Genomic DNA, 15,213 nt, shown 5'->3' on the forward strand with positions numbered 1-15,213 from the left:
AATTTTAAGATATTTTCAACACTCAGTTCACATAGTAACAAAGGTGATTTCAAAAGCAAAGCTTAGATCCAGTTGATTTGTAACAAGGTTCTACTGTTAAAATACTAATTTTTTTCACTACAAAATCTTGCTTATCTACACACCTGTTCCCTAAACATGAGTAAACACAACACCAAGTGCTTTTTTCTAGATTCTCCAGAGAGCAACCAACAGAGTTACTGCAGCATTTTTATGAGCCACAGGTGCACCTGAAAACACATCCCATGGAAGGGCTCTGGACAATACAGGGTTTCCTCAAAATCCACACAAGCAAATTTTAAAAAGAATCATTTGTGGTGGGTCATGGTGGTGGACAACAGCAGCCCAGTGGAGGCACACACCTGTGGTTGTGGATTCCTGGTGACACATGCACAGCCCAGAGATGATGCTGGTGCCACGTGGGCCTCAGCAGGATGCTGGGAACTGGTCAGACCAGCCCTGCAGCCATGGCCAGGGCCTGGCACAAGCACAGGACAGGACAAACCAACAGCTCTGTGCCATGGATGGAGCCAGCTGTGGGGGCACTCAGAGCTCCCAGCACCCCTGCAGTAAGAGCTCACAGCTGCACTGCACCCAGGACCAAGCCTATTCTTCCTCTTAGCATAAATATCTCCACAAAGCATCAGAAGAAAACTTCTTTAAAAATAGGAAAATGTGACTATAAAATAGCTCCTGTTAGCAACCCTGCTCCTAAAGTCCTGGGACATCAATGTTGGCTCATTTGCTGATAAATATCCTCAGTATTATGAACTGGAATTTTCAAAATCCATGAAACATGCAAGGTGACTAAAACCAAATCTTCATTATCTTTAATTTCCATGACCTCACCACCACAGTACTGTGAAGTGATGCAGCTGGGGGTGACTCCACTTCATACCCAGAACAAGCACCCAGGTCTCCAACTCTGCTCACACACACTTAACTCAGCCTTCCCTGGAAACTGCCACCAGCAGAGCTGTGGGCTCACTGAGGTGCCTCAGGAGTGCCTGAAAGGCAAAAGTCTCAAAGAGTAAGGGATCACATTCCTTTCACTCTAAGCAGTACATAAAATCCTGAAATCTGACAGCAAAAAAACTGCCAAGACTTCTCACTGTTTCCCTCTCCTATTTCCCACTCATTTCACAAGAAACATTACTGGAAGTTCATAAATGTTTTTTTTTCTTTCTTCAGAAACACATTTCCATTAGTCTACCTAGTAAAATACAAGGCTCAATGTATTTGATCTGTTTTGGTTTAAACTTGTATAAAGTTGTAGAAATTATATTACATAATAAAAAGAGACCTAAGCACACCCAGATCACTGACCTGAGCTTTCTCAAAGGAGAGATGACATGGGGCAAACCAGGCCACTCCAACAGCAACTCCTGGATGCTTGCTCAAATGAAATCCTGTTTCTTACTCATATATATGTATTACATCACTTCTAGGTCTGTGCAGAAGTAATACAAAAGTGTTTCCTCAAAGAACATCCACATAAGGATTTGTTTTCTGAAATTCTGGTAATGCTTGTAAGACTCCAGGCAGAGTGTGAGAGAAGGAAAATACAACAATGCACTTTGTAAGGTGTGGTCCAGGTTGTGGTTTCTTTGTCAGTCATTTCAGACATTATTTCAGGATTCACCTGAAGCATTTTACAAGTTAACAGAGAATCAGGTGGATGGTACACTCAGTAAACTGTAATTCAAACCTTGTTCAGCTAAAGCAGATCTGACAGACCATTCTAGTTCTATGCAATTATCACCTAACAATATATTCAGCACTTCAAAAGCATCAATGCAGCACTTTGTAATTTGTAAATTAAAGAAGTTCACTTTAGATAACTGCATTCTAAAGAAAAGCATCATCAAATCATTGAATCACTTAGTAAAATCACCAGGTCCAACTGAGCCATTTGTTAACCAAAGAACTTAAACCCCTATTAGTGTCACATCACTTTGGATTTGAGGAGTGCCTTGTGCAGTGACATTTCCCAGACACTTCTAAACTTCCACTCCAAGCAGCTTTTGCCTCTCTACCTGCTTATACTGCAAAACTGAATTTCAAAGGTAACTTCAGAAGTACTTCCAAATCACAGCTGAACTGTCCAAGAGGGCTACATGGCTAGATTAACATCATTGTCATATAAAAAGAGATAAAAAAGTGATTCTGTTGAAGCTACAATAAAAAGAAAGCCTTGTTTATTCTGGGTACATGAGCACCATTAATAGCCAGGAGATAATGTTGAAATACACAAACTGATCATCACTGTGGCTCCTGCATTGCAGGGGTGGCAAAGCAGCCCATTATAGCAAGCTCAGCACTGCCACTGGCTCCATTTATTGACCAAAGCAAAGTTGTTTCAGGTGCCTTTTCTCCTTTACATCCCTACATGAAACAGAGAAACTGATATGCAAAAGTGAACATCATCACTTCTCACTAAACATGCAGGCAGTTTGTTTTGGCATTTTTTACACATCTCTACTTAATACTCTGAAAATGTTTGCCTGGATGTATTCCTGGTTTCACTAGCCAGAGATCAGTTTGCTTTCACACCACTGAGAAAGAGATGTTAGATAACAGAGAATAAATAGTAAGGGAAATGCACAAACTACTGAAATACAAGCTTTCCCTTGTGCTTTCCATCTCAAAATGTTCAGGGAGGCACCCTGTACACCTGGACTCTGGTTAATCCACTTTCCTCTCAGCTGTGCAGTCAGGGAGGCTGTGGAGCAGCACAGCCACCAGCAACCAACTCAACTGTTTGCTTTAGCACAATAAATATCCACCTCATGTCTATCCAAAACTTTCTGCAAAGACACAATGGAAGCAGCAGGCTGAAGATGAAGCTTATTTTTCACATGTCAATATTCCTGTACTCAACCTAGAACACCTTCCCAGTTTTAACTGCTGAAGAACCATGATGCAAAACTGATGATCTGCTTACTCTGGCCAGTGTTACCTGTGCTTCCAACTCCAACAGCAACTCTGCACACAGAACTAACAGAAATGTTCCTAAGATCTAAACCCAACAATTACAATTGTATTCTCACAGTTAAAGCACCATGTAACAGCTCTGCATGTTCATTTACCATAAAATTACTTAAATCCCCCCTGAGCTCTAAACTTTTACAAAATCCTAGCAGCCATAACATATTTGCATATGGAAAATGTATTTTATTTTCTCCATTCTGTCTGTCAAAAATATTATCTGGGGAAAGAAAATTACAGAAGTTAATTAATCCATTTGTTCAAATTTCTGAGGAACAGCACTTAAATAAATGTGTGAAGTAAAAATCATGGCATGCATGATTTCTCTCTTACATAACTGGGGAGAGTTCAACAAGTTGTTAAATATAAACAACAATCCATTAATACAGGGCAGAGCATTTATTCACTGTTCACATTTCCTGCTCATCAAGTAAAGATTTTTTGGCAGAAATGCACTGCTCAAAAGAAAAGGGAAAAAAAAAGAAAGCAAAAAAGAAAAAAAAAAGAAAACAGTGACAAAACTCATGCCCCAAACAAGGGATTTAAAGTTCACATGTCAAATGTAAGAAGCCAAATGTCTTCTGGCCCAAATTCAAACAGAATTAGCTGAAAGTGCTACTTGAAAATTGAAATCAGCTGGGAGTTCTACAATTAAAATGTTAACTCATAAACCATGAAATTGTGCAAGACTGTGTTTCTTATCACTTCTGTAACAGAATGGTGAACCTCTGAAAATCTATACAGAGAAGTTAAAGGTCCAGTGTTGTACCTTGAGTATGTCACATCACAGTACTAAATTATGCAGATTTTAAATCTTCTGCACTCCAAAATAATCCTGCCCTTCCTCCCTGACCTGACATCCACTACAATTTTACAGCAATGTTATAATCCTGAAGAAAAAGGCAAAGAACAGTGAGCTTTGTCAACCAGCTTAGAGTTAAAGCACTCACTAACAATAATAATCATAAAGCAATAAATCCTTCCAAATTATCTGCAGAGCTTTATCCTGATCCCACCAAAGACAACAGAACCTCACCTACTGCAAAGGAAATGCTGAATTACTGAAAACAGCTTATTTAAATCTTAAAAAGGGGGTAATGAACCAAAATGATTAAGAGTTCATGGGACAGAGGACTCCTCAAGAGAGGATGGAAGAATATGAAGTAAAGCTGAATAGATTTGGTACCCAAGGCAGCTAATGAGAAACACAGAGTTTAAATTTACAAGTCCTAATCTCCACAGCAATGCCCAAGAGCAGCATGCACAGGACAATTAACAGGAGCATGTTCCTTCTAGGCAGCTATGAGGGAACAGAAGGCTCCAGTGCTGTAAAAAGTTGTGCAAAGAAAGGATGGGTGCTTGCAAAGCCCTCTGATTCAAATATTGTTCTTTTATATTTGCTTCTGTACTAATACTTGAATGTCCCTGAGTTTTGTCATTCTGTTCTTAAAGCTGTTTCAGAAAAACCTGGAGATCAGAATTATTGAAAATAAGGAAACTTGTCTTACAATGGATTCTTGTTCAACACTGACATTTCGCTGACCCTGCATTCTGAACTTTCTATTTCAACCACTTAACACCACGTGAGCCTCCAACATGAGGAGAAAAGTAGTTTTCTATTTTTCTTTAGATCATTATTCAAAAATTACATTAAAGGAAACAGCTATTCACACTATAAATGAATGTCTCCTCTTTTATTGTGTGGTATGTGATTCTTCTCTTAAAAAGAAATAGATTCTGTCTTCTATCCCTGTTTTCCTTGTGTACAAGCTTGCATACAATGCAAGGAGGCTCATATATTTCAGGCCTTTATTTCATGCCACAGATTTTCAGCTGGAAGAATGATTTTACAAGGTTTATGTCTTAAAATCTGCACAAATGGTTCTGAATTTCACTGAGTGCTACCTCTATCATTACAGGTACATTGTATCAAACAAAACTTTACTATTCAGCCCTGCAATTATCTGTGCAAAAGCCTCCCTGAACAACAATTAATCATTATCCTGCTTGAAATGGAAAAGGAATCAAGATGTGGACAAGTTTTAAAAAAGTCCCCTCCAAAAACTATCTGAGATTATGCAAAACAAGATGTAAATTACTGACATTGTTACCTGTAATTAGAAATACATTGTTCAAAGATTACAGCCCATAAATGAAACGTGGCCACTCACCCACAGTGTACCAGCTGGCATCTGTCAGCTTGCTGATAACTGCTTCCTGAAAAGATCCATCAGGCATCTTGGTCTCAACCATTGCTCCAACCTGCAACAAGGAGCAGCTCAAGGTTACCTGGAATCTCACACTCAGAAAATTGATAAAAACACATTGACCCTCCCAGCAAGGCAGATTTGCTTGTAAAGACTCCATTTAGTTAAGTGCTGCTTTGAAAGTTTAGTTATTGTAAGACCTGTTTAGTTACAGGTAAGAACAAAGGTCCTTCAGCAGGAAGGCTGAACTACAAGCAGACACCAAAGCACTGAGAAACTCAGAACATCTAATTCAGCATGATTTCATCATCTCAAGAAATAAAAAGCCAATAGAAAACAAATATCCGAAGTCATTAATTCATTAGTGATAATCATTCAATTAGCAGTATTTCTTATACTTTAAACACAGTTCTAATGTCAGCTAGATGAGAATTTCAGTAGCAGCCTTGGTGCTCCTGCAGGAGCAACACAGAAAAGACAAATACAAGATGACCTTCTCTGGAGAACTCTATTTGCATTCAGTGCTCATGACACAGCTCTGCATTTTAGCACACAACTGTTACATAAAATGAAAATACAAACACCTTTTTATGTAAAATATATCAACTATTCTAAAGCACTGAGTAATTGCATTTACTCTTGTCTAATGGGCATGAACATGGCTTGGCACTCAAGATGTTAATTACTTCTGAGAAGTTTCAAGGTTTCATTATTTATAGGAAGTTTTGTATTTTATGAGAAGATACAAAAATTCCTGTGCAGGCAAAACTGTGCATCAAGTACACAACACAGAGAAGCATAAACAGCTACAAAAATTAAGACTAAATCCTCAGAACCCATCTAATCTAAAGTGATAAGTCTCCTTCTGTTGATTTCAATCCTGAAGAACAGGTACCCACCTAAACAACTTCAACATTTAAGAGTTTTTTAGGACATTTATGTGATTACCAAAAGAAAGCATGCAATATACATACTCTTAGAGGTCCTTTCACTTGGTCATCTTGCACTAACTGAGTTGAGTTATCCCCCTTCAACACCACCTGAAAAATATTCATCAACTTTTTAATATACATCTGATTTTTAATAAACAAAAAACACAAGAAAATGTGTGTATATATAAAAAAAATCTTATTATCCACATTAAGATTATCAATTAGATTCAAATGTTACTCAACAGAAAACACTTGGCATGGCTAATTTTACTGACACAAAGCCCCAAGTATCACATTTAATTTTTAATCTGAAACATCACAATTAAAAAACAGGGCAAATCAAATGCCAGTCATTCCAAAGGAAAGAAAAAAAGAAAATACATTTTTAGGTGAGTTTAGAATTTGACACAATCCAGGGCAAACCTGGAACTGGGCTTCCAGATCAGATTAAGCAGGTTTGTTTTTTTTTTTTTTTCTCTCTGATTCAACTGTAGCATTTCACTGACAACACTTTCAATACTAAACTACAACCAAAATAAAAACCTCTCTTTATTAAGAATGTATCAAAAAATCACCAAACTGGCCATGATAACAGCATTTCTGCCACCTTGAGCAACTTTTTATGCCAAAGATGTGGAACACCACCCACCTGATGAAAAAAAGGATTAGTTACAGTGTAAGTAAACTTTGCTTCTGCCTTTAAAAATCCTACATTCTAGAGGGGAACAGTGAGGAAACAGAGTTAACATCATCCTATGCAGTTTAATTTTCAAAAATCCAAAATTTCTATTTGTTTTCAGGAAGCAAAAGCTCCAGAAGTTTGCTTTGATAGTGATGTTCAGTTTTCTGGCTCCCCCAATGATCCTGCAAGCACAGACTCCACTGTACTGTATTTATAAACACAACACCAGTGGCATGCCAAAGCAGCAGCAGTATTAACACACATTCAGGTTCAAAAAGCACTCAATGCTGATACAAAATTTAAAATAAAAAGGCAGAGGGATGAATACAGGTTGTGCTGCTGCTCAGGAAAAGGCCAGGGGATGTTTTGGACTTTTTGCACTCTTGGCAAGCATGCCAGGGTGTGCCTACACATCTTAATGACAGTATCAGGCTCAGCTTGTTAAAACTCCTATTGTTATAACAGAACTGAGAGGCAGTGACAGGAATTTCCACCAAGTCCCAGCAGCCTGGTGTAATTCCAAATCTTATCATGGAGCAATAAAGCACCTGATTCTAATGAGAAAAAGCAATTCCTACCTATTAACAGCTAAATACTCTACCAGACCAAAGATGCAGACAAAATGAAGCTTGTCAGACCTGCACACTGCTTCCTACAGAGCTTCTCATTAACACACATTTCAAAGAACACCACAAGTTCCCCCAAGTACTTATTAAGAACAAGCAAAAGACTCCAGGATCTGAATTACACTTTTTTCTATTGATGAAAAGCACTCTGATAAAGTGATATGATCTATATATGTAACTGAAGAGGCTGAGGATTGTTCTACTTGATTTAGGCATTAAAGCACAGAAAAGCTTGGATGTATGGTTACAAAAAGCAGCTTTCACCTCAATTCTTGGGGATTTTGGGTCACTAAGGACTTATTTACATATCTTGGACAGCAGGCACTAAAGTAGGAAGTAGGAAGACTTTAACAAGACAAAGAATAACAACAACTTCTGTATTTACTTTCAGTTTTAACTTGCATTTAACAATGTTTTATTCTTATTGTCACATAGTGGCATTTACAACAGTATTACAACACCAAAATGACAACTTTGCCTTTGTTTGTTTTTCCAAAAGCCCTGCAAATGTGAATGAATATTATGTGCCAATACTATCCATGCACAAATACTCAGCTACAGCCAGGGCACGCTGCTTTAGAATCAAGCTGCTCTAGAGCTGAATAAAGATGCTCAAAACTCAAATATTACCCTAGGCATTGCTAAAACCTGGCCTAAGAAACAAATTATTGCCAATTCTCTTGCTGTTAACTTATTTTTGCATTGCCTTTTCAGTTCCAAATTGTAAAAGTGAGAGTGCCAGCTGGAATGAAATGGAACTTTTGCTTCTGAAGAGGTTGCTCTTATTCCTTATTATTCATGTAAAGCCATAATCCTGTATTTGTGACATGAAAACTTATTGCTGGGAAACTGATGCATTCAAAAACAGAAGACAAATGCAGTCAGGAAAAAAGAAGCAAGAATGCTCATTTTTGTTCCAGCATCCCACTAAAAAATATAATAAAAAAACCAAATAAAAATAACAAAATGAGGCCAAAAAAACCCAAAAAAACTCATTCTGAATGAAAAAAAAAACAAAATATGAAAAAACACATATTTAAGTGTTTAAAATTCATACAGTGAAGTGATGAACATTTTCTAATCTTCAGGAGTAGGAACTCCTTTCAGCACAATGTTTCACCAAAAGCAGCAGCAGTCTCAGACACTCACCTTGACTTTCACAAGCCTCTTCACCGTCTTGATCTTTGCCTCACAGAAGGCACCTCGGTACTTGGCACTGACATCAGTCCCCACTGTCAGGTAGGCAGGCTCATCTGCTGCCTGCAGGGGAACAAAAGACACAAAAACAAACTTCAGCTCTTGCTTAAACTTACAGCTGCATCGTTGTTTATTTCGTTTTCCACCTAGGCTTTTAGACCTGTTGACTTTTTAATTGATAAACTGTCTGTCCTAGAGATTGCCAGCACAGAGTTCTTCAAAAGGGAGAGGAAAAAAAAAAACCCAACAAACAAGTTACAGGAAGTTTTGGTTTGTCACTGATGTTGACACACACCTCCTGTCAATTCATTGCCAGCCTCTCCCAGAAATGTTTTTGAGGATATTCACATTGATGCTGAAGACTGCTTATAAAAAGGGCAACAAAGTAAAGGAGCAACTATTAACTCAACTACTTGTACAAAAAGGCAACAGACAGCTGTATTTTTTCAGCTATAAGCAATCCAATGACACAGATTATTTAAAACGTTTGAGATTGGTGTCATCCCAACACTTACAATTAAGTCTATAACATTCTATATATAGGATTTCTTTGCTGGTGACTAAAAGGAGACCTCTAGAGAAATCTGTTGCAATCTTTCAAACAGCTATTAACAATTATTTTTCTTTCCTGGAATGCCTTTATTAAAACTTAATTGCCAGTGCGTTTTTAAAGAGAAATATTCCTCACGTTTTCCTTAACCTGAACTTTCGTACTCAACATTTCACTTTACTGTGCTCATTGCAACCGATAAACAAGGACAAAATAACCACATTGAAAAGACAGGAAATGGGTGCAGAATCTAAAATAAAATGGGATATGGACAGGGCTTTTTTTATAACTTGATTATTTCATTCAACTCTGAAGGGAAAAGGAAAAGTTTTGTAAATTATACTGCAATTGTTGAGCCTTTGTACTGAGCAAACCGGCAACAGCAAAGGCGGGACAAAAGCTGTGGTTTTGCAAACTTGCCATAGCAGCTGCTGATACAGGAAGCGTTTAAAGACGGGAGCCCGAAGGACAACAACAACTCAGAGGCGATGAGGGTGTTCCGAGCGCTCCTGCACGGCGGTGAGAGCTTTAAATCACCGGCACCTCGCCGGGGAGCAGGAGCAGCGCTCACAGCACGCAGCGAACCCCGCGTTCTCCCGCTGCTGCCGTGCCCAGACGGAGAGCGATTAAAAATGAAATCTCCGGAGCGGCGGGCGAGCAGGGCGGCGATCCCCGCTCCCGCCGGAGCCGCCTACCTTCATCTTTCAGGGTTATGCGAGCGATTCCAGCTCCGGGACTTCTCCTCGCACGGGCAACACTGCAAAACAACAGCGGGGGAGGCTGAGGGCTGAGCGCGGGGCTCCCCGCGAGGGGCGGCGGGGGGAGCCCGGGCAAGGCTCGGCGAAGGGAGGGAGGGACGGACGGAGGGAAGGAGCCGCCGCCCGTCCCGGCCGCGCCGAGGGAGCGCGGCCGCCGCTTCCCGCCGGGCGGCCCCGCGCTCGGTGTGTGTCACGTCGCCATTTGCTCCGCGGGGCTCAGGGGCCGCCGCCCCCCACCCGCCCCGGCCCCCTCTCAACTTTCCGCGGCCCCGCCGGGCCCCCTCCTCCTCCCGGGACTTGTGCCTCCCGCCCCCCGGGGCAGCGCCGCAGCCCCCCGGCCCAAGGAGCGCGGGGGCCGATCCCGGGGATACCGGGACAGAGTTGGGGGGTCCCGGTCCCGGGGGTCCCGCTCCGTGAGGGGGGCGGCGCGCGCGCCCGTGCGCTCCCACAGGGCGGGGGAGGGGGGGCGGGGGGGGTTTAAAAGCGCAGCTCCCGGAGCCGCTTCGCGTCCCCTCCCCCGGGACGGCGGCGCGGCAGCCGCAACTCCGCCGCCACCACCGCCTCCTCTTCCTCCTTCTCTCCTTCCTCCTCCTCCTCCTCGCGCGTCCCTTCCTACCTGCGAACTCCTCGTTCCGCAGCCCCCGCGCCGCCCGGGCCCCTCCGCAGACGGCGGCGGCCCCGGCTGAGCGCGGCCCCCGCTCCGCCCCCCCTCTCTCCCGCCCCCCTCCCCCCCCCGCGCGCGCGGACCCGCCCCGCGCCGCAGCGCGAGCCCCAATAAACAAGCGGCGGGAGCGGGGCCGCTCCCATTGGCCGCCGCCCCGGCGCCCCGCGCGCATTGGGCCGCCGCGGACAGCACCCCCATTGGGTGGCGGCGCGGGCCCGGGAGCACGGGATTGGCCGGCGGCGGGGACCGGAAGGGGAACGGCGCGATGCGATTGGCTCGGGGCGGGACGGGCGGGAGGGAGGGGGAAGGACGGCGAGGGGGCGGGACGCGGCGGTGGGGGCGGAGCCGGCGCGAGCGGCGCGCAGGCGCGGCGGCCGCAGCGTCGCAGGCGCCATTTTGTGCGCGGCTCTTTCCCATTTTAGGCCGCGGGGAGAGGGAGGAGCGGGAGCGCCCGCGGGAACGGCGGAACGAACGGCCGGGAGGTTTATCCTGAGCTCCGCTGAGGCGGCACCGCGTCTCTTCCCGGCGGTACGACCCCTTCGCCGGGTCTCGGTGGCGACCCCGCTTGCGGTGGCGGTGGCGCAGGAGCGGGCCCGGCCGGAGCCGGAAGTGGAGTGGCCGCCATGGAGGCGCTGGGACCGCCCGCCGTGAGGGCGCGGAGCCGCCGGGGCGGCCCGAGCGGCCGCAGAGACACGCCCGGGGTGCAGGTAGGGGCTGCCGGCCCGCGCCGCCTTCCCGCGGGGGAGGGCGCGGCTCCGCCGCCCTGAGGCGGCCCCGTGACGCGGGTGGGGAGGGAGCGCGCCCGGCTCTGCTGCTCCAGCGCTTCCTCACGGTTCTCTCTGCAGGGACAGCCGTGAGCAGTGCGGGGGACATGGGGGATTCCTCTGGGAGACGGGGGCTGTGCTTCCTGGCCTGGAGTGCGGCCGTACGAGGCGGGACATCCACACCTGTCAGGGTATCTGAGGGAGTTTGGTGTTAGAGACGGGCTTTCACTTTGCTAAGTAGGAGTTACAGGCCGAAGCCTATGATAAAACCAAATGCTTTAAATTTAGTTTTAGATTTTGACTTACTATACAGAATTTTTTCTGTGCTTTATGGTAATACTCATGCTTAGTTTTTATTCTGAAGTAATGGAACCATAATTTTTATTCCAGAGTGATGAGCATCTGTTTGACAGTGCTCACTGTGAGCTGAAAGGTATCTCTAAGGGTTACCTAAAGCAGCAGTGGGGGACCATTGTGTTAATTGACAGAAATACAGAAATAGATTATTAATTTATGTATGGTCCCCATGTAAGTTCTGCTTTGAAGGTGGCTTTTGTATTTTTTTTAATATTATTAAATATGATGCTTTAGAAATTGGCAAGTAGTGGAAGAATTCTCTAGAGAGGTCAGTGAGCACAGGTGGTGCAGGTAAGCTCTGAAGGCTTAATAATACACAAAGCACACAGGATTTGTTTGGAATTGACTGCAGGCAATGCCTGACATGGAGGAAAGGTCTGGAATTTTGGTGTTTGGGTCTGGGTTGTAAGTATAAAGATGACTGAAGATCTCTACAGAATATGTAGAAGTTGAGGCATTTAGTGTTGAGGGAGCTTTGATTCTGTGCTGTCATTCTGTTTTATGCAGGGGATAAACTGGAGAGTGTCAGAGGGGAACCTAGAGGAGACCTGGCCAGGGACTTTGGCCAAGGGCATGGAGTGACAGGATGGGGCAATGGCTTTGCACTGACTGAGAGCTTCCATAGAGGAAGGAATTCCTGCCTGTGAGGGTGAGAGGCCCTGGCACAGAGAAGCTGTTGCTGCCCCTGGTCCCTGGCAGTGCCCAAGGCCAGGGTTGGGGTTTGGGCCACTCTGGGATAGTGGAAAATGTCCCTGCCATGGCAGGGGGGTTGGAATTGGATGATTTTTTTAATGTTCCTTCCAACCCAAACCATTCTCTGCTTCTATGACTTAGAATATGTTATGTCTAACCCAAATGGTAACAAAACTTCCAAAATTCCATTTGAATGTGAACTTCTGATCTCTGTGGAATGTATTGGGGAAATCCTGGCTTGAACTGTGAGCTGTTCCTGAGGCATGGTTTGTATCTGTACTGGGTGTAGAACCATTCAATAAATAACAGCTTGTGATTGAACTAATCAGTCTTGTTTCTGATTTCTAGCATTAAAATCCTGCCCCTGTGGATGTAGCAGTTACAGCCAGCACAATTGGGAGGCTCATGGCACATCACCCACCAGGCTGCTGTGAGCAAAAGGACTTTATTTCTCTATAGCCAGTGAGCAGGAGGGGTGACTTGTTCTTTTATGGTATTTTGAGCACCTAAGAATGCCCAGTGGGCAGCTCAGCACAGCACAAATGTTCTCACTCAGCTTAGGGATGATGTCTGGTGTGATGGAATGAGAACACTGTGCTTTTTGGCAAGGCAGGAAAAAAAAATCTAATTTTGATTTAAATATCTTTTCATTGGAATAGGAACTTCAGGCTCAAGGGTTGCTCCACAGTAGTGAAATTTTTCATCCTAAATGTCATTGTTAAACAGCTCTGAAACTTGCAGCCTTCCTGGCTGTGCTGGATCTTTGTGCCCCATCCCCCTGTGCAAACCCTTAGAGGGAAACTCTGGGAATGAGTGGAAGAAATGAGCAGAGGAGGTGACTTGGAGCCTTTTTACCATGGCCTGGAGTGGTCACTGCACAGAGTTAACAGCTGAGAAGCTCCAGAGTGGGACACTCACAGTGAGTCCTTGTAGGATCTAATCTCTCTGTAAACAGACACACTGTGAGGTAAAAATATTTCATTTTTTAGATCACTGTTCAAAGCAGCAGTGCTGGGTTATCTGTACTCTGTTAGTGCCAAAGGTCTTGTAGATACAGCATGGCAGGTTTGCCTGGGAAAATGCATTTGAGTTTAGCTTGAACAAATTAAAGGCTTCATTTAAAAACAATTAAAAGCATTAAGGCACTGTAAGCATGGCACTGGCCATTGGTCACATGGAATTCTGAGTGATGGCTGTTAGTAAATTAATAAAAATAATCCACTTAAGCACTTGAAAATGTGTTTGGTGCGTTAGTTGCAGAATAAACTTATTCCAGAAATCTTGCCCAAAGTCTTCCACACATGTGGCACTGGATAGGAAAAAGCAAATTTAGGAATTTCTGTATCTTACAGCTCCTTATAAGAACAGCAGAACTCCTGAATGTAGCACATGGCTTCCTTCAGATCACAGATAAAGGAAGGAGATTTCTGGGATAAGTGAGATGGTTTTATTCTGTTCAGTAATCACATCCTGCTCGTGACACACTGGATTTTTTTGTAGCTAAAAGAACTCAGAATACATGTACAATTGCAGCCAAAATCCTGTAGAAATATTAAAAATATTGGATCTTATTTTAACACTGAGCTTCTCTCTATGTAGTGAAGTACAGTGCTGCTCTGACTTTGCAGTTCAGGAGACTTTTAGCTTTTATTTCTGTTTCTGTTCTTTTTTAAATCATCTTTTCCTTGGTGTTTCTGTAGTTATATAGACAGAGAATCTGCAGAAGTGTTGCCTGTGTGGGACTGCAGCATTTCTGTACAAACTAAGGTCACATGCTTCCCACAAAGCTTTATTATCTAAGTGATTGCAAACTGCTCAGAGGAGCATGGTAAGAAGTTGTGAAGTGCATGTGTAAAGAGAAAAAAATCCCAATAAATTTGAAGTTGACAGCAAAAAGATCAGTCAGTAATAGCTGGATTGTAAAAAGGGAAGTTCAAACCTTTCCTGGTCACAGAAAAATTAAGCTATCAGAATTAACTTCCTTCATTTTTAAAATCGTGTGTGAGAGGGGGGGAAAAAACCAAACCAACTTGAATGAAACCTGTTAAATGCTTACTTACATTTTCCCCAGCTCTGGGACATTCCTGTCCTCAAGTTCAGATAATGGACATTTAATTATTTAGGCATTTAATTATTCAAGCATAACTTCATGCTGATTTTAATTGTTGCCTTGGGAGGGTTCTCACTGGAGACACAAAGCCTGGCAGCCCTCAGGAGGCCTGAATTGATGCATTTCCTCACTAAAGTTCAGTGCTGATTTCTTGGGTGTTTTTCAGCAGTGCAGTGTCTTCTGGACATGAGTAATGATGGAAATATTTGTGATGCAGAGCACTGTCAGAAATATTTGTGTGAGAAAAATCTCAGAATTGGCATTTCTATCAGCTCTGCAGAAATAACACTCATTTTGTAGTTGCTTTTCCCAGTAACACCAGTAAAGGGATCTGTGCTCAGCTGGCCCAGCTCTGGCAGCAGCCTCAGTGATGTCCAGGGAGCAGCAGCCCCGTTTCCTGAATAAACCATGTGCACAACAAAGATTTCTGAATACACAAATAAAGATTTTGTTGTGCTTTGTGGCTGCAGGTGTGAGCAGGGTGTGCAGGAGTCAGAGCCCTCTCAGCTCCTGGAGCTGCTCCTTCCCCCAGCTCTGACATCTGTCAGGCAAGCTTTGAATGCCACACAGAAAATGTTCCTTGTTTTAAGACTGATTTGGTAATCTTGTGTTTGGACAGAACAAGAGCTGTATTGTAAGAGGCTATTTTTATTCTTTCTGGTATGGA

The 15,213-nt window shown here is 43.6% G+C and overlaps 1 protein-coding gene across 1 annotated transcript in view; it reads right to left on the minus strand.

Annotated features, from left to right (window-relative positions):
- The window catches only part of ARID4A (AT-rich interaction domain 4A), a 48,773-nt gene extending 38,123 nt beyond the window's left edge, over positions 1 to 10,650 (minus strand). Inside the window, exons 1-5 of the mRNA XM_058025871.1 lie at positions 10,575 to 10,650; positions 9,896 to 9,957; positions 8,603 to 8,713; positions 6,188 to 6,253; positions 5,178 to 5,268 (exon numbers count right to left, since the gene is read on the minus strand). Of these exons, the coding sequence (XP_057881854.1) occupies positions 5,178 to 5,268; positions 6,188 to 6,253; positions 8,603 to 8,713; positions 9,896 to 9,901 (274 nt within the window). The 5' untranslated portion in view covers positions 9,902 to 9,957; positions 10,575 to 10,650. The remainder of the gene's footprint in view (positions 1 to 5,177; positions 5,269 to 6,187; positions 6,254 to 8,602; positions 8,714 to 9,895; positions 9,958 to 10,574) is intronic.
- Between the last annotated feature and the right edge of the window lie 4,563 nt (positions 10,651 to 15,213).

This window comes from Melospiza georgiana, chromosome 6 (assembly GCF_028018845.1).
Source record: "Melospiza georgiana isolate bMelGeo1 chromosome 6, bMelGeo1.pri, whole genome shotgun sequence".
In the NCBI taxonomy this organism is placed as follows: domain Eukaryota; kingdom Metazoa; phylum Chordata; class Aves; order Passeriformes; family Passerellidae; genus Melospiza; species Melospiza georgiana.